This window comes from Pan paniscus, chromosome 13 (assembly GCF_029289425.2).
Source record: "Pan paniscus chromosome 13, NHGRI_mPanPan1-v2.0_pri, whole genome shotgun sequence".
Lineage (NCBI taxonomy): Eukaryota > Metazoa > Chordata > Mammalia > Primates > Hominidae > Pan > Pan paniscus.
The window spans coordinates 103952083-103970367 of NC_073262.2; the positions used below are offsets into that span (position 1 = coordinate 103952083).

An 18285-nucleotide genomic window follows, 5' to 3' on the forward strand; every position below is an offset into this window, starting at 1 on the left:
TTCTAAATGGAATTTCTTCTTTTTCATTTCTTTTTTTAATGTCAGTTTAATTGAGTAAAATGTGCCCTTGTTCAGTATACATTTAATGTGTTTGACAAATGGATAGTTATGGAACTACCACTACATCATCTCCAGTAATTCTCTCCTGTCCCTTTGTAGTCAACCCCTTCCCCAATCCCAGTCCAGCCCATGGTAAATACTAATCTGCTTTTTGTCCCCCAATTTTTACTTTTTCCAATCATGTAAATATTTCTTGTCATAAATAGAATGTAATAGTGTGTAAAAAACACGAAGACATACAGTGGTCAGAAAACATAAAAAATGCTTCATGTCACTAATCATCAGAGAAATGCAAATCAAAAACCACAATGAGATACCAGCCCACACACATTAGAATGGTTATTATTAAAAAGCCAAAAACAACAGATGCTGGTGAGGTTGGAGGAAAAAGGGAATGCTTATATACCGTTGGTAGGAATGTAAATTAGTTCAGTGACGGTGGAAAGCAGCTTGGAAATTCTCAAAGAACTTAAAACAGAACTACCATTTGACTCAGCAATCCCATTACTGGGTATATATCCAAAAGAAAATAAATTTTTCTACCAAAAAGACATCTTCTCTTGTATGTTAATCACAGACAATTCACAATAGCAAAGACATGGAATCAACCTAAGTGCCCACTGACAGTGGACTGGATAAACAAAATGTGGTACATATACCATGGAATACTATGCAGCCATAAAAAAGAACAAAATCATGTCCTTCATAGAAACATGGATGGCTCTAGAGGCTATTATCCTAAAGCCAATTAACACAGGAACAGAAAACCAAGTGCCACGTGTTCTCGTAGACACTGGGGGCTATTGGGAAAGAGGAAGAGGGGGAGGGTGGAATAACTATTGGGTACCATGCTCACCAGCTGGGTAATGAGATCATTCATATCCCAAACCTCAGCATCACACAATAACTTGTACATGTATCCCCTGAATCTAAAATGAAAGTTGACTTTTTTTAAAGTTCATTCCTTTTGACCAAGCACTCTACTTCTAGAATCAAAGATATTCAAAGTGGTATTATCTGTTACAGCAAGCAATTGGAAACAACTCAAATGCCCAATAATAGGGGAACAGTAAAATTTTAGAACCCAATGGCAATTTCATTAGGATAATATCAAGTCATTATAAAGGAGGGAAAAGTTTCTTATATGCTTGATAAAGAACATATAAAAAATATATAGATGTTATACAATATACAATATGATCTCAACTGCAGTTCTAACAAAGTACAAATATTAACAGGGGTTGTCTTTGGGTGGTGATATTTCTTTTTGCTCCATTACAAAAAATGAGAAGCTATTACTTTTGTAATCACAAACATATTTTTCAGTAGTGCTCTTCAGGATTTGGGTGCCTGACTTGTCATGCATGGAAGCCATTGGGTTCATCCTCCCCCTGGGTGCAGCTAGTGCCACTTAGGTCTAAGGATGCTGGGAATCTCAGGACATTATTTTCTGGACAAAAGCTCTAGATTTATCCCAATGTTAGCCAGGAATGAGCCTTCCTTCTCTTGTAATCCAACAGGGAGCTGTGTATCTCACCTGATACGTACGAAACATATTCTTCAAATACTTGTATTCTTTTCCCATCTCCTCTGGATAAAAGGAAAACAACAGGGTCATCATTAGTCTTCTGATATGCACATTTTCAAATTCAAATGTGAGTTCTTCTGCACACCTTCCCCACCCCAAACTCATCACCAAGGTAGTAAAACCTTTGTGTGCCTTGGAAATCACCCTAGAAGCTTATTAGAAATGCCATCGCCTGGACCTTCATCCAGGGTCATTCTCCCAGCTCCCAGTAGTACCTAGCTTCTCTTGGGCAGCCAACTTCTCTGCCTTCAAGGCTGCTTTGTAGTTGTTCTCCAACTCACTGAGTTCTGCTTCATGGGCCTCTTTGAGCTCCCTGTGGGACCCCAGGAGAAGGCCACAATCATTAGTAAAAAGAAGTCCAGAGCTGAGCTGTTACCCTGATCTGATCCTACCCTCCACCCTCCCACAGGAAGTGAGGTTCTCACTTTTTTATTTTTAAAATTTTTAAATCTTTTTTTTTTTTTGAGTCAGGGTCTCCCTCTGTTGCCCAGAGTGAGTGTGGTGGCATGGTCACAGCTCACTGCAGCCTCAACCTCCCAGGCTCAAGTGATCTTCCCACCTCAGCCTCCCAAGTAGTTGGGAATACAGGCATGTGCCACCATGCTCATCTAATTTTTTAATTTTTTGTAGAGACGGGGTCTTGCTATGTCGTCCAGGCTGGTTTCAAAATACTCCTGGACTCAAGCAATCCTCCTGCGTTGACCTCCCGAAGGGCTGGGATTACAGGCGTGAGCTACCATACTCAGCCTGGGGCCTTCACTTCCTGAAGCATTATCCTGGCATCTATCCAGAAAGGGTGAGGGGACCCTTTTCTACAATCATTGTTTTGAATGGAGCCAGCATGACCACAGATTCCCCTCTAATAGTCAGCACAGTCTTGTCTGTAGCTTGCTTGGGAAACTATGGGCTGCATTGGCACCCAGGATAATTTTAGAACCCAAGTTCTCTCCAGCCTCCATTCCAGGAAGCAATATTGGCAGTGTTTATGATGAGTATTAAAATGAGTCCATATGAGCTATCAAGCATGAAAAGACATGGAGGAACCTTAAAACCATATTACTAAGTGAAGGAAGCCAATTTAAAAAGGCTACATAGGGTATGATTCCAACTATATGACATTCTGAAAAAGGTCAAACTATGGAGACAGTAAAGAGATCAGTGTTTGCCCAAGGTTAGGGGTGGGAGGTAGGATGAATAGGCAGAGCGAAGCAGATTTTTAGGGCAGTGAAACTATTCTGTATGACACTAGAATAGTAGATACATGTCATTACACATTTGTCCAAACTCATTGAATGTACAGTACCAAGAGTGAACTCTAATGTCAACTATGAACTCTGGGTGATAATGATGTGTCAATATAGGTTCATTGATTATAACAAATGTTACCACTTTTGGGGATATTGATAATGGGGGAAGCTATGTGTGTGAGGGGGCAGTAAGTATATGGGAAATCTTTTATACTTTCCCCTCAATGTTGCTGTAAACCTAAAACTACTCTAAAAAATAAAGTTTATAAATAAATGAATAAGTACATAAAAGTTTATGCCTCAGCTAAGAGTGCTGTCTCTCCACCAGGATTTCTTTTTTTAATTATAAATTGATAACTTATAATTATATATATTTATGGGGTAAAAAGTGATGTTATGATTTATGAATACAATGTGGAATAATGAAACCAAACAAGTTAACATAGTCATCACCTGAAATACTTTAAAGTTTTTTCTTTTTTTTTTTTTCAGACGTAGTCTCTGGCTCTGTCCCCCAGGCTGGAGTGCAATGGCGCAATCTCGGCTCACTGCAACCTTCGCCTCCTGGGCTCAAGCGATTCTCTCACCTCAGCCTCCTGAGTAGCTGGGATTACAAGCACCTGCCATTATGTCCAACCAATTTTTGTATTTTTGCAGAGATGGGTTTTCACCATGTTGGCCAGGCTGGTCTTGAACTTGTGACCTCAGGTGATCCACCCGCCTCAGCCTCCCAAAGTGCTGAGATTACAGGCGTGAGCCACTGCGCCCAGCCTAAAAGTTTTTTCAGTGAGAACATTTGAAATTTATTCTTAGCAATTTTGAAATGTCCAATACTCTATTATTAACTATATTTACTACTCTGTGCAATAGATCCAAGAAAATCCCATATTTCTCCTGCCTAATTGAGATTTTGTACCCTTTGACCATCATCTCCCTATTCCCCCCCCGCCCCAGTCTCTTTAACCACCATTTTACTCGCTGTTTCTATGAGTTTGTTTCAGATCCCACATATAAGTGAGAATATGTGGTATTTGTCTTCCTGTGCCTGGTTTATTTTATTTAGCATAATGCTCTCCAGTTCCATCCATGTTGTCACAAATGCCAGAATTTCCTTCTTTTTAAAGGTTGAATAGTATTCCATTTAATGTATATACCACATTTTCTTTATCCACTTATCAACTGATGGACACTTAAGTTGATTCCATAACTTGGATGTTGTTAATAGTACTGAATTGAACATGGGAATACAGACATCTCAACAAACTGATTTCAAATATTTTGGGTAAGCACTTGGAAGTGGGATTGCTGGATCATATTGTATTTCCATTTTTAGTTTTTTGAGCAACCTCCATACAGTTTTCCATAATGGCCATACTAATTTACAATCCCACTAACACTTTGTAAGTGTTCCCTTTTCTCCACATCTTCAACACTTGTTATCTTTCGCCTTCTTGATAATAGCTATTCTGATCCATGTGAGATAATAACTCACTATGGTTTTAATTTGCATTTCCCTAATGATTAGCAATATTGAGCATTTTTTCATATGTCTGTTGGCCATTTGTATGTCTTCTTTTGAGAAATGTCTATTCAGGTCCCTTACCCATTTTTTAATTGGATTTATTTATTTATTTATTTTCTTTTTATTATACTTTTTTAGGGTACATGTACATAATGTGCAGGTTAGTTACATATGTATACATGTGCCATGTTGGTGTGTTGCACCCAGTAACTCGTCATTTAACATTAGGTATATCTCCAAATGCTATACCTCCCCCCTCCCCCCACCCCACAACAGTCCCCAGAGTGTGATGTTCCCCTTCCTGTGTCCATGTGTTCTCGTTGTTCAATTCCCACCTATGAGTGAGAACATGCGGTGTTTGGTTTTTTGTCCTTGCGATAGTTTGCTGAGAATGATGGTTTCCAGCTTCATCCATGTCCCTACAAAGGACACGAACTCATCATTTTTTATGACTGCATAGTATTCCATGGTGTATATGTGCCACATTTTCTTAATCCAGTCTATCATAGTTGGACATTTGGGTTGGTTCCAAGTCTTTGCTATTGTAAATAGTGCCGCAATAAACATACATGTGCATGTGTCTTTATAGCAGCATGATTTATAATCCTTTGGGTATATACCCAGTAATGGGATGGCTGGGTCAAATGGTATTTCTAGTTCTAGATCCCTGAGGAATCACCACACTGACTCACTGACTTCCACAATGGTTGAACTAGTTTACAGTCCTACCAACAGTGTAAAACTGTTCCTATTTCTCCACAGCCTCTCCAGCACCTGTTGTTTCCTGACTTTTTAATGATCGCCATTCTAACTGGTGTGAGATGGTATCTCATTGTGGTTTTGATTTGCATTTCTCTGATGGCCAGTGAAGATGAGCATTTTTTCATGTGTCTTTTGGCTGCATAAATGTCTTCTTTTGAGAACTGTCTGTTCATACGGTTTTGTGCTTCATTCTATTAATGTGAGGTATCACATTTATTGATTTGTGTGTGTCCAACCGTTCTTGCATCCCAGGGGATCAATCTCACTGGATCATGGTGGATGATCCTTTCAATATGTTGTTGAATTCTGTTTGCTAATATTTAATTAAGGATTTTTGTATCTAAGTTCATTTAAGGATTTTGGCCTGTAATTTTATTTTCTTATAATGTTCTTGTCTGACTTGGTATCAGAGTAATCCTGGCCTCATAATAATAGTGTGAAGGGGCTGGGTGCGTTGGCTCATGCCTGTAATCTCAGCACTTTGGGAGGCCGAGGCAGGCAGATCACTTGAGGTTGGGAGCTCAAGACCAGCCTGACCAACATGGAGAAACCCCATCTCTACTAAAAATACAAAATTAGCCAGGCGTGGTGGTGCATGCCTGTAATCCCAGCTACTCAGGAGGCTGAGGCAGGAGAATCGCTTGAACCCAGGAGGTGGTGGTTGTGGTGAGCCGAGATTGCACCATTGCACTCCAGCCTGGGCAGCAAGAGTGAAACTCTGTCTAAAAAAAAAAAAAAAAAAAAAAAAAAAGCTAAAAAAAAAATCATGTGAAAGTCTTCCACCTCTTCACTTTTTTAGAAGAATCTGAGAAGAATTGATGTTAGTTCTTATTTTAAACGTCAGGTAGAATTAAGCAGTAAAGGCACCAGGTCTGGGTTTTTTTTGGATGGTAGGCTTTTTATTACTTATTCAATATCATCTTTATTGGTCTGTTCGGATTTTCTATTGTTTTTATGATTAAGTCTTGGCAGGTTTTATGTGTCTAGAAATTTATCAGTTTCTTCTAGGTTATCCAATTCATTGCCATATAAATGTTCACAGTAGTCTCTTATGATCCTTTGTATTTGTCATATCAGTTGTAATGTCTCCTCTTTCATTTCTGATCTTACTTATTTGAGTCTTCTCTATTTTTTTCTTAGTTTAGCTAAAGGTTTGTTGCTTTTATCTTTTCAAAAAACAACTCTTAGTTTCATTTATTTTTATATTGTTTTTCTAGTCTCTATTTCATTTATTTCTGCTTTGATCTTTATTATTTTCTTTCTTCAGCATACTTTGGGCTTATTTTGTTCTTCTTTCCTAGTTTTGTGAGGTGTAATATTAGCTTCTTTGAGATCTCTCTTTGTTTTATCTACTTCTTTTAATTTGACTAAAAGCCATTTATTGAAAAGGCTATCTTTTTTCCCAGTGTGTGTTCTTGGCACCTTTGTCAAAAATCAGTTGGCTATGGGTGTATAAATTTATTTATAGGCCTCTATTCTGTTCCATTGGTCTATGTGTCTGTTTTTTTATGCCAGTATCATGCTGTTTGGGTTACTATAGCTTTGTAGTATAATTTAAAATCAGGTGCCTTTAGCTTTGTTATTTTTGCTCAGGATCATTTTGGCTATTTGGGGACTTTGTGGTTCCATATGAATTTTAAGATTATTTGTTCTATTTTTGTGAAGAACATTTTTGGTATTTTGATAGGGATTGCATTAAATCTGTGTAATGCTTTGGGTAGCATGATCATTTAAACAATATTAATTCTTCCAATCCATGAACATGGAATATCTTTCCATTTATTTGCTGCTTCTTCAATTTCTTTTATCGATGCTTCATAATTTTCAGTGTAGAAATCTTCCACTTCCTTGGTTAAATTTATTCCTAGCTATCTTATTTTTTAAGCTGGCATAAATAGAATTGTCTTCTTAATTTCTTTTTTAGATAGTATATAGAAATACTACTTTTTTTTCTTTTTCCATTTTTATTTTAGGTTTAGGGGTACATGTACATGTATATATTTGTTGCATAGGTAAATTGTACATCACTGGGGTTTGGTGTACAAATGATTTCATTGCCCAGGTAGTGAGCATAGTACCTGATAGGTTGTTTTTGAACCCTCACTCTCCTCCCAACCTCCACCTTCAAGTAGGCCCCACCGTCTATTGCTCTCTTCTTTGTATCTATGTGTATACAATGTTTAGCTCCCACTTATAAGTGAAAATATGCAGTATTTGGTTTTCTGTTCCTGTGTTAATTCGCTTAGGATAATGGCCTTCAGCTGCATCCATGTTGCTGCAAAGGACATGATTTTGTTCTTTTTTATGGCTGTGTAGTATTGTATGGTGTATATATACCACATTTTCTTTATCCAGTCCACCACTGATGGGCATCTAGGTTGATCCATATCTTTGTTATTGTGAATAGTGATGTGATGAACATACGTATGCATGTGTCTTTTTGGTAGAATGATTTACATTCCTTTGAGTATAATACACCCAATAATGGGATTGCTGGGTCAAATGGTAGTTCTGTCTCAAGTTCTTTGAGAAATCTCCAAACTTCTTTCCACAGAGGCTGAACTAATTAACATCCCCACCAATAGTGTATAGCATTTCCTATTCTCCACATCCTTTGAAGAAATATCCAGTAGTTGAATTGCTGGTTCATATTTTTAATTTTTTGAGAAATCTCTATAGTGTTTTCCATAATGGCTGTACTAATTTACATTTCCACCAACAGTATATAAGAGTTCCCTTTTCTCCACATCTTTGTCAATATATGTTATTTTTTGTCTTTTTATAATAGCCATTCTAACTGGTGTAAGATGATATCTTATTGCATTTTTGCTCTACATTTCCCTGATGATTAGTGATGTTGAACACATACTTGTTGGCTATTTGTATGTCTTCTTTTAAGAAATGTCTTTTAAGAAAGATGTCCTTTACCCATTTTTAATGAATTTGTGTTTGTTTTACTGTTGAATTGTTTGAGTCCTCTGTCAAATGAGTAGTTTGCAAATATTTTCTCCCATTTAAGAGAATGTCTCTTCACTCTGTTGATGGTTTCTTTTGCGTGTGGAAGCTTTTTAGTTTAATATAGTCTCATTTGTCTTTTTTTGTTTTTGTTGCCTGTGCTTTCAAAGTCTTGGTCATAAAATCTTTGCCTAGACCGATGTCCTGAAGACTTTTCCCTAGGTTTTCTTCTAGTATTTTTATAGCTTTGGATCTTACATTTAAGACTTTAATCCATCTTGAGTTCATTTTTGTACATGATGAGAGATAGAGGTCTAGTTTCACCCTTCTGCATATGGTTATTCAGTTTTCCCAGCATCATTTATTGAAGAGGGTGCCCTGTTCCCAGTGTATGTTCTTGACAGCATTGTCAAAGATCAGTTGGCTGTAATTACATGAATTTATTTCTGGATTCTCTATTCTGTTCCATGCTTTATGTTTATATGTCTATTTTTATACGAATACCATGCCATTTTGGTTATGATAGCCTTGATCTATATCAAGGAGTGCAGTTGGAGTGCAGTAGCATGATCATAGCTCACTGCAGCCTTGACCATCTGGGCTCAAGTGATCCTCCCACCTCAGCCTCCCAAGTAGCTAGGACTCCAGGCACACTCCATAATACCTGGCTAATTTTTAATCTTTTGTGTAGATGGTGTCTTGCTATGTTGTGCAGGCTAGTCTGAAACTCCTGGACACAAGCCATCCTCTCGCCTTGGCCTCCCAAAGTGCTGGGATTACAGGTGTGAGTCACCATGCCTGGTCTTGTAATATATTTTGAAGTCAGGTAATGTGATAACTCCAGATTTTTTTTCCCCACAGGATTGCTTTGGCTATTCTGGCTCATCTTTTGTTCCATATGAACTTTAGAATTATTTTTTCTATTTCTGTGAAAAGTGACATTGGTAATTTAGGGATTGCATTGGGCAGCATGGCCATTTTGGCAATCTTAATTCTTCCAGTCCATAAGCATGGGTGAAATGTCTTTCTATTTGTTTGTGTCCTCTTCAATTTATTACATCTGTGTTTTGAAGTTTTCCTTCTAAAGGTCTTTCACCTTTTTGGTTAAATTTATTCCTAGATATTTTATTTTATGCTTTGTAGCCAGTGTAAATGTTATTGCCTTATTGATTTCTCTTTTGGCTATTTCACTGTTGGTGTACAGAAATGCAACTGATATTTGTATGTTGATTTTATATTCTGCAACTTTACTGAATTTATTAGTTCTAATAGTTTTTGGATGGAGTTTTTTTGTGATTTTCATATATAAGATCATGTTTTTCGGCAAAGAGAGATCATTTGGCTTCCTCTTTTCCAATTTGGATGCCTTTTATTTTTTTCTTTTGCGGGATTGCTCTGGCTAGGACTTCCAGTACTATATTGAATAGGAGCGGTAAAAGTAGCCATCCTTATTTTGTTCCAATTCTTAGAGGAAAAGTTTTCAACTTTTCCCTATTCAGTATGATGATAGCTGCAGATCTGTCATATACAGCCTTTGTTATGTTGAGGTATGTTTCTTCTATATCTAGCTTGTTGAAAGGTTTTATTTTTTAATCATGAAGCAATGTTGACTATTATGAAATGCTTTTTCTGCATCTATTGGGATGATCACATGATTTTTGTCCTTCATTCTGTTGATGTTATATATCATGTTTATTGATTTTCATAAGCTGAACCATCCTTGCATTTCTGATATAAGTCCCACTCGGTCATGGTGTATTATATTTTTGATGTATTGTTGGATTTGGTTTGCTAGTATTTCATTGAAGATTTTTGCATCTGTGTTCATCAGAGATATTGATCCGTGGTTTTCTTTTTCCTGTTGCTGTATTGTCATCTGACTTTGGTATTAAGGTAATGCTGGCCTCACAGAATAAGTAAGGGAGAATTTCCTCCTCTTCAAATTTTTTTGAATAGTTTAAGGAGGATTGCTATTAGTTCTCCTTTATATGTTTGGTAGAATTTGATAGTGAATCCATCTGGTCCTGGGCTTTTCTTTGTTGGGAGACTTTTTATTACTGATTCAACCTTGCTACTCATTATTGGTCTTGAATAATTTTCAATTTCTTCCTGATTCATCTTGTTAGATTTTATGTTTTCAGGAATTTATCTATTTTTGCTAGATTTTTTAGTTTGTTAGTGTTAGTTATAGTTGTTCATAATAGTCTCTGATGATTTCTTCTATTTCTGTGGCATCAGTTGTAATGTCTCTTTTTTCATTTCTGATTTTATTTGGGTCTTCTCTTGTCTTTTTTTGGTTAGTCTAGCTAGTGGTTTATCAATTTGGTTTATCTTTTTGAGAACTTGTTTTTTTGCTGACCCTTTGTATTTTTTTTTAGTTTCTATTTCATTTAGTTCTGGTCTGATTTTTATTACTTCTTTTCTTCTACTAATTTTGGGCTTGGTTTTCCAATTCCTTCAGGTGCATTGTTAGATTGTTTATTTGAAATCTTTCTACTTTTTTGATGTAGGTGTTTATTGCTATAAACTTCCCTCTTAGCACTGCTTTTGCTGTATCCCACAGGCTTTGGTATGTTGTATTTCAATTTTTTTTTGTTTCAAGAAATTTTTTTTATTTCCATCTTAATTTCTTCATTGTTCTATTGGTCATTCAGGAGAATGCTGTTTAATTTCCATGCGTTTGTATAGTTTCCAAAGTTTTTCTTGTTATTGATTTCTAGTTTTATTCTAATCTTATAAGTGTGCCTATCTTTGGGCCCCAGGGTGGCATATGCTGGCATTAAGTATTAGTGGGTTCAGGCAGGCCAATTCTTGGGCCTTTTAGTGGTTTTTTCAGGTGTCAGGAATGGCAGCTATGGGCTGCGCAGGTAGGTAGGTTCACGGACCCATTGGCAGTGGGTGTGTTGTGGCTGATGGCAGTAGCAATAGTGGGACAACCCTCTAGCACCCAAGTGGTACTCACTGGTATTGGCAATGGCTATGAGAAGTTGGGTGGTCCTGTCCTCAGGCCCATAGGTGGTGCATGCAGATAGGTGCCAGCAATGGTGGTTGCGGCAGGTTGAGTGGGCTTAATCTCAGACCCTGGGAGGAGTGCTCATGTGCCTTACAGGTGACATGAGTCTCTTGTAGGCAGCATATAGTTGGTTCTTGTTTTTAAAAAATCCATTCACGCATTCTATTTTTTTTAATCAGAGAATTTAATCCATTTACATTCAAGGTAATTATTAATAGGTAAGAACTTACTACTGCCATTTTGTTAATTTTTGTTTTGTTGTTTTGTAGATTCTTTCTTCCTCTCTTGCTCTCTTCTTTTGTGGTTTGATGTTTTTTGTAGTGTATGCTTTGAATCATTTCTATTTTTGTGTTGTGCTACTGCTAAAGATTTTTATCTTTGTGGTTACCATGACACTTAGTTAGAATATCTTGTTCTTGTAATAAGCTATTTCAAGCTGATAACAAGTTTAGTTGCAAGCAATAACTCAACAGTTTTACTCCCTCCCTAACATTTTGTTTTTGATGTCAGAATTGATATCATTTTATAATATGATTTATCATTGAAAATTTATTTTAGCTATAGTTGTTATTAATAGTTTTGTGTTTTTACTCTCATATTGGGATAAAATTGTCTTACATCCCATCATCACAGTCCTAAAGTATTCTGAGTATGGCTCTATTTTGCTTATACCATTGAGTGTTGTGCATTCATATGTTTCATGTTATTAGCAGCTTTCTGTTTCCGTTTTTAAAACTTCCTTTTGCAATTTCTGTAAGGCAGGCATAGTGGTAATGAACTCCTTTAATTTTTGTTTGGGAAAGTTTCTATTTCTCCCTCAACTGGGGAAGACAGCTTTGCTAAGGTATTCTTGGTAGGCAGTTTTTTCCTTCAGCACTTTTAATACATCATCACACTGACTCCTGGCTTGCAGGGTTTCTGTTGAGAAATTACAATTGTATTGGCACTCCTTTGTATGTGACGTGTTTCTTACCTTCTGATGCTCTCAGAATTTTTGCTTTGTCTTTGATTTTTGATAGTTTGATTATTATGTGTCTTGGTGTACTCATCTTTGAGTTTAATTTGATTAAATTTGATTAGGAGCAGGTGCACAGGAACTCTCTGTACTTTCTCCTCATTTTTGCTGTAAACCTAAAACTGCTCTAACAGATAAAGTCTATAGATAAATAAATGTATAAATGGCTATGACTCAACTAAGAGTGCTATCTCTCCACCAGGATTTCTAAGGCTGCTCTGGTGTGCAGCAAGTAGCCTGAAAGGGGATGTAGGATTATGTTCACCCATACACATAAGAAAACTCCTTTAAAAATAAATTTTATTGTGTATATTTGAGGTATACAACATGATGTCATGATTCATATATATATATATAAATCATATATATATGCATCTCTACTATAGTAACCATTATACTATATATATTACACATAATTTTTACTATATATATACACTCACACTACACAAGCATATATATATAGGTAGAGTTTATATGTATGTATATATATATACACACAAATGGTTATAATAGTGGAGATTACTATATACATATAGTAAAAAGTTTACTAGAGTGGAACAAATTAACATATCCATCATTTCACTTAGTTAACCATTTTCCCTCTGTGGTGAGAACAGCTATAAACTCATTTAGCAACAGTTCTTAATATCATACATTATTATTAACTATACCTCTCATTTTTTACATTATATCTTTGTAAAAAATATAAACTTGTTCACCCTACATATTTGCAACATTGTATGATTTGATCAATATCTCCCCATTTTTTTCCTCCTACCAGACCATGGTAACCATGTTCTATTCTCTATCTCTCTGTATTTGGACTCCTTTCAATTTTCTCTTGATTTGACTTTGCTCCTGATTCTCTCATACTTTCTTCCTATTTTGCTGAGGCCCTGACCTAGCAGCCAGGGAGAGTAGAGGTGAGACAAAGAAAAAGAGGAGGAGGAAGAGAAGAACGAGGAGATGGTGGAGGAGTAGACTTGGCTGAGAACAACAGTTATTTATCACAGAAATCTCATAGAGAACAAAAATGACTCTTCTCAGTAACCAACAAAAAGGGAGATTATAATTGAAATGAAAGGATTGGATGATAAAATGTAAAAGCAGTAATAACTTTCTTTATGGTTTATTTTAGTGGCTTTGAATCAAGCCATTCTGCTCTTCAAAGACACGTGTCTTATTCATCTCCCCCACCCTTCATCCCCCAACTCCATTTAGAACTATCTGAAGTCCCAGTGAACTAAAATCCTGCAAAGGATGCGGGAGCCTTAGAGCCATCAACACACACAAGGGTCCATGCCAGAAAGTGTACCTGTTCTTGTTTTCAAAGTTCTGTTTCATCTCAGCACAGCGGAGATCCATTTCACTGGAGAGCTGGAAACAAAATCAGCATCAACAACACAGGACTGAGGACCCTGTCCCATTCTGATCTGCACCTTCTGAAAAGCCTTCCAATTTATGGGGCACAGCCCCCTTCCCACCCCTCTTCCACTGTGCTCTGCAGTGCCAGAGAGCACATTATTAATAAGGGAACAGAACAATTTGTGCCTTGCTCTATGTTGTTTTGTACTTATTCAGTTCATAATGTTGGTGCATCTCTTTCACTGACTATTTTTTTTGGGTAGGTCTGGTCTCCTGTGCTAGACCGTCATTTCTGTTACATCATGGCCTTCAGATTTTTGGATATGTAATCCAATTGAGCAATCATTTATTGAACAAAAGGCTTGGCTTGGAAGAGCCAAGGAGGACTAAGACTCAGATCTTGCCTTCGAGGAACTTAAAATCTAGTGTTAATCCTTGTTGACAGTATAGTTCCATTCTAGCAGGCAGGATTTCCTCACTTTCAGGTGATACTTCATTCTAACATGTCAGATCCTCTGGCCAGTGTCTCAGGATAAATCAATACTTCAAATCAGTCGGTGACCACTGTCAGCTAGGACAAGGGTTTAGGGCTTGTCCTCGTACCTCTCTGACTACTGGGGAGAAGCCAGGGACTGTGTCACACAACAAGTGGTCAGCAGAGCCACTCTGACAGACAGAGAACAGCCCAGCGTCAGCCAACACTACTCCCTTCCACAGGGCCACACAACAAACAGCATCTTCACAAGTGGCAGTATTTTCAGTAACACAGTCTAGGATCCCTTCATGGAAATAGTCTCTAAATATGTCTTCAGCAGGATCTGTGCCTATGACTTAAAATGTTCATTTTGTCCAATGATCCACCACTGTTCAGTTGAGAGATTGTATGCAAATTGTTTAACTTCCCTGAGTCTCATTTTCCTTTCTATAGAAGGAGACCATAAACTTGGCAGTGTTTTCAGATAAATAAGGTAATGAATCAATAGTTGGCAGGCGGAGGAGGGTGGTCTCAGGATAGGACCCAGCCTGAGTCATAAGCTGGGTCACTGTAGGATTCAGACACATCTGGGACATATCAGAGGGTGAGAGGCTGCCTTCTGGGAAGTAAAACTTCACAGATGGGGTGGGGTTCAACAACCCTGGGGAGGATATTTCTGAACACAGCACTGGCTGTCACTCCAGGCCAGGCCAACAGGCACACCTGTTTGAGGTGAGGAAGAAGTCACCAGATGAAACAGATGGTAAAAGCTAAAAAGGTGTCACTGAAATCCTCAGGAATCACAAAGAGTGTCAAATGACATCTGCAGATTCTGATGTGTGGGCAGCTTTAACAGTCAGAGAGTAAGCCCTGCACATTAAGTGCGCTGGTGTCGTTAGTGAGAGCCTCACAAGCTCTGAAACTTAATTGCACCACAAAGGCCAGACAGAAAACAACAAGTGCACCCTAGTGTGAGGAGGACAGTGTCACTGCACACACACAGAGGTACTTGGAGAGCTCCTGGAAATAAATGAGTTAAGCTTTGTGGAAGAACTTGAGTTCTTGGAATTACAGATAAAGATGTCAGAGAAATACTACTGAGTGACACAGTCCAATCTTTAGGGTCCTGTCACCTGGACAACATGGCTCATATGAGTAAAGTGCTTGGCATTTTGCCTGGCACATAGGTGATCCAAAAATATTAATTTTATCTTGTCCATGAAGATGTTAGCTAATGTAAGGTCACTCACCAATTTTTGGGCAGACTGGTGGTCTCTGTTTATTTGTTCAATTATTGCTGTCAGCTCTGAGATTTGCTCTTCTAGGTCAGAAATGATGTTGGTCCTGTAGGAGAAGTAATTCTTCTATCATCCACAAAGCTTACCATTCCATGCCATTCAGACCCCTGAGCATGACTGACTCTGGCATGGTGAGAGCTGGCCTGGTGAGAGCTGGCCATGTTCTGCACCTGCTCTATCATTATGGGGTGGGGGTGGAGGGATAGGGGCGGTCTTACAGAAGGCATTTGGCAATAGGGCAGTTGAGGCACAGATCTGGCTCTTGTGGGTAAGCTCACTAGACTTGAACAGGATGGTTTGGTGCCCTACCGAATAGAAGGAAAATAAGAATATGTCAGAAATGTATTAGAGTTTGACCTTGATTTGGTAATGATAGTTGAAACAGAGGACGAAGTTCAGAGGATTAGGAAATTAGAAGATGTGCAATAGGATTGATGCTGGCTGTGAACCACAGACAAGGATTGGGCCAGAGATGGGACTAAGAGGGTATTTAAGAGAGTGGCTTTCAGCACAGGTCATGGTTTTCTGTGTTTCTGGGTCTAAGGCTGCCATGGTATCTGTAAATTATTTAGCTCTGTCTGGTTGGGCTAGAGTGACAAGGCAGCAGGTGGTGCCATGTGCAGTGGAGCTGAGAGGAAGTCCTCAATGCAAGATGCTTTGACCTCTTTGGCCAACCACTTTCCATGTCTAACTGAGCACAGAGAGAATGTGGGCTGATAAAACAAGAGAGGAGATACAGGAGGAGACAGTTCAAGGGTAAGAGAAAGAAAAGGCATGAGAAAGTTGAATAATAGGGAGCCCCTATCTTTTGAACACAATCTTCAATACAAACAACACCCACAACTTTACCAGGGAATACAACAAGCACAGGTTATCATGTTTTATTGTGCACAACTGGTGACAACTTCCTTGTGAGGCCAAGAGGTGGCTGTCGGTGCTAGCTTGACTATAGGTGCATGACCCATTCTCTTCCTGCAGAGGGCTGTGGATAAGCAGGGAAAAGAAAGCAGAGGCTGAATGCCCCTGGGTGGGAAGACAAGATAAGCAGGGTGAATGCCCCTGGCCCCTGGGTGGCCCTCTGGGCCAGGTCAGATCAGGGAGACTCCATGGCATGGCCTCATTCTACTTGAGGGGCCTTCAGACTCACCCTCAACCTGAATCCCTTCCCCAGATGTAACCACTGCTAACGGTTTGGTTGAATTCTGCCAATACACTAGCAGATAGGTAGATGAGTGTGTGTGTGTGTGTGTGTGTGTGTGTGTATGTGTGTGTGTGTTTTCTATTGTTGGTCTTTTAGACTTGTGTGTTGAAAAAATAATTCTTACAGCAAAATCAGCCTGAGGGAAGAGGCACTTGGAGAGCCATTCAGTAGTGCAGTTAAGAAGTAAGATGCCTGAACATGGGCAGGATATCAGAGAAGAAGATATGAATAAGAGATTAAAGGGTAGAATGAAAAGATGTAGAGATGAATCTGCATCATGGAGATATACTTGATATGGCATTGGAGGACAGAGAGTGGGTGGAGCCTGAAGACAGACAGGACAGCTGTGCTAATGGGTTAGAGTCAGGCCAGAACCTTCCACACTGCATCTCCTGGGGGCATGAGCTGAGTAGTATTTTTGGACATAATGAAAAAGAGGCTGGGCGCAGTGGCTCACGCCTATAATCCCAGCACTTTGGGAGGCTGAGGCCAGAGGATTACCTGAGGTCAGGAGTTCGAGAACAGCCTGGCTAATATGGCAAAATCCCATCTCTACTAAAGCTATAAATATTAGCCGGGCGTCATGGTGCAAGCCTGTAATCCTAGCTACTCAAGAGGCTGAGGCGTGAGAATCGCTTAAACCTGGGAGGCAGAAGTTGCAGTGAGCTGAGATCGTGCCACTAAACTCCAGCCTGGGTGGCAGAGAGAGACTCTGTCTCAAAAAAAAAAGTGCACTCCAGCCTCCCAGAAACCCTCACTTAATTTGCATGCCTCAAATTCAGACTAATTTGTGGCTATTCTATCTATTCCTCACCCCACGAACAATTGCTATCCTTTGGGATCAATCACATAACTCCCAATCTTCATCCTGCCCCTTGGATCTGCTCACAGATGGGATCAGAGCAGAGAGGCAGATGTGGAGAGATGCATCATCAGGAAGCAGGGGCGAGGAGGGAGGTGCCCTTGCGGCCCCTCCAGAGCAGGGACCAGTGGCCTGGGTGTGGGCATAGCGGCTTTGGCTTGTCCCTGAGGCCGGGCTGAGCCGGGTGGGAGTAGCCCCAAGCAGCTGCATGTTGGTGCAACAGCATTACCTGGAAAATCTGCCTTTGTCCGGGATCTCCGATTCCCACCGCTTTTTCCTATCAAACATCTCATCCCCTAAGGTGACAGAAATCTGTTCCCGATTCCGAACAAGTTGATAGCCAGGTGACACGTTGATCACTTCCTAGGCATCAAGGGAAAGTAAGATAAAATGGCAGACTTGGAGTGCTGAGATTTTTCCAAATCTTCTCTTATTGCCTCACTCACATCTTAAAAACAGGGACCTGGGAATCCACAGCCCAAGCCCTTCTGGGCCCTTCACCCATTATAGCTCATCCTCACATCTCTCCGACTCAAATCTGATGCTTAGCAGGCTCCTGGGTGTCCCTAGGGGCCTCTCAAGCTCTGCGCCAAACCAAGCCACTGATGCCCCTGCCCCCGACTTTTGTTTGCTCTCGTGGCCAGAGCCCAGAGGAGGTGGGCATGCGGCAACTGCTTGGGTTTTGGAATCACAGAGGCCTGAGTAAATCTTGGCTCTGCCACCAGACAGTAGCCATCCAGCATCTCTGTGCCTCAGTTTCCTTATCAGAAAGTGGGGTTAATAACTCTTTCTCAAAGGGCTTTTGTGAGGGAAAAACAAAACAACATATGAGAAAATGACTAGGACGGTTGCAAACAAAATGTCATTTCCTCCTCCTTCTCCCATTAGACGCCAAGTCAGAAACCCGGGTAGAGCCTCTGCT

At 39.3% G+C, this 18285-nt stretch overlaps 1 protein-coding gene across 5 annotated transcripts in view; it reads right to left on the reverse strand.

Moving 5' to 3' along the window:
* Nucleotides 1-18285, reverse strand: part of FLACC1 (flagellum associated containing coiled-coil domains 1) — a 78736-nt gene that overhangs the window by 43302 nt on the left and 17149 nt on the right. For all 5 annotated transcript variants that reach the window (XM_063595540.1, XM_003820745.5, XM_055108957.1 and 2 more), the window contains 5 exons: nucleotides 17593-17726; nucleotides 15253-15346; nucleotides 13478-13539; nucleotides 1864-1961; nucleotides 1598-1650 (listed from right to left, as the gene is read on the reverse strand). In XM_063595540.1, coding sequence (XP_063451610.1) covers nucleotides 1598-1650; nucleotides 1864-1961; nucleotides 13478-13539; nucleotides 15253-15346; nucleotides 17593-17726 — 441 coding nt within the window. The remainder of the gene's footprint in view (nucleotides 1-1597; nucleotides 1651-1863; nucleotides 1962-13477; nucleotides 13540-15252; nucleotides 15347-17592; nucleotides 17727-18285) is intronic.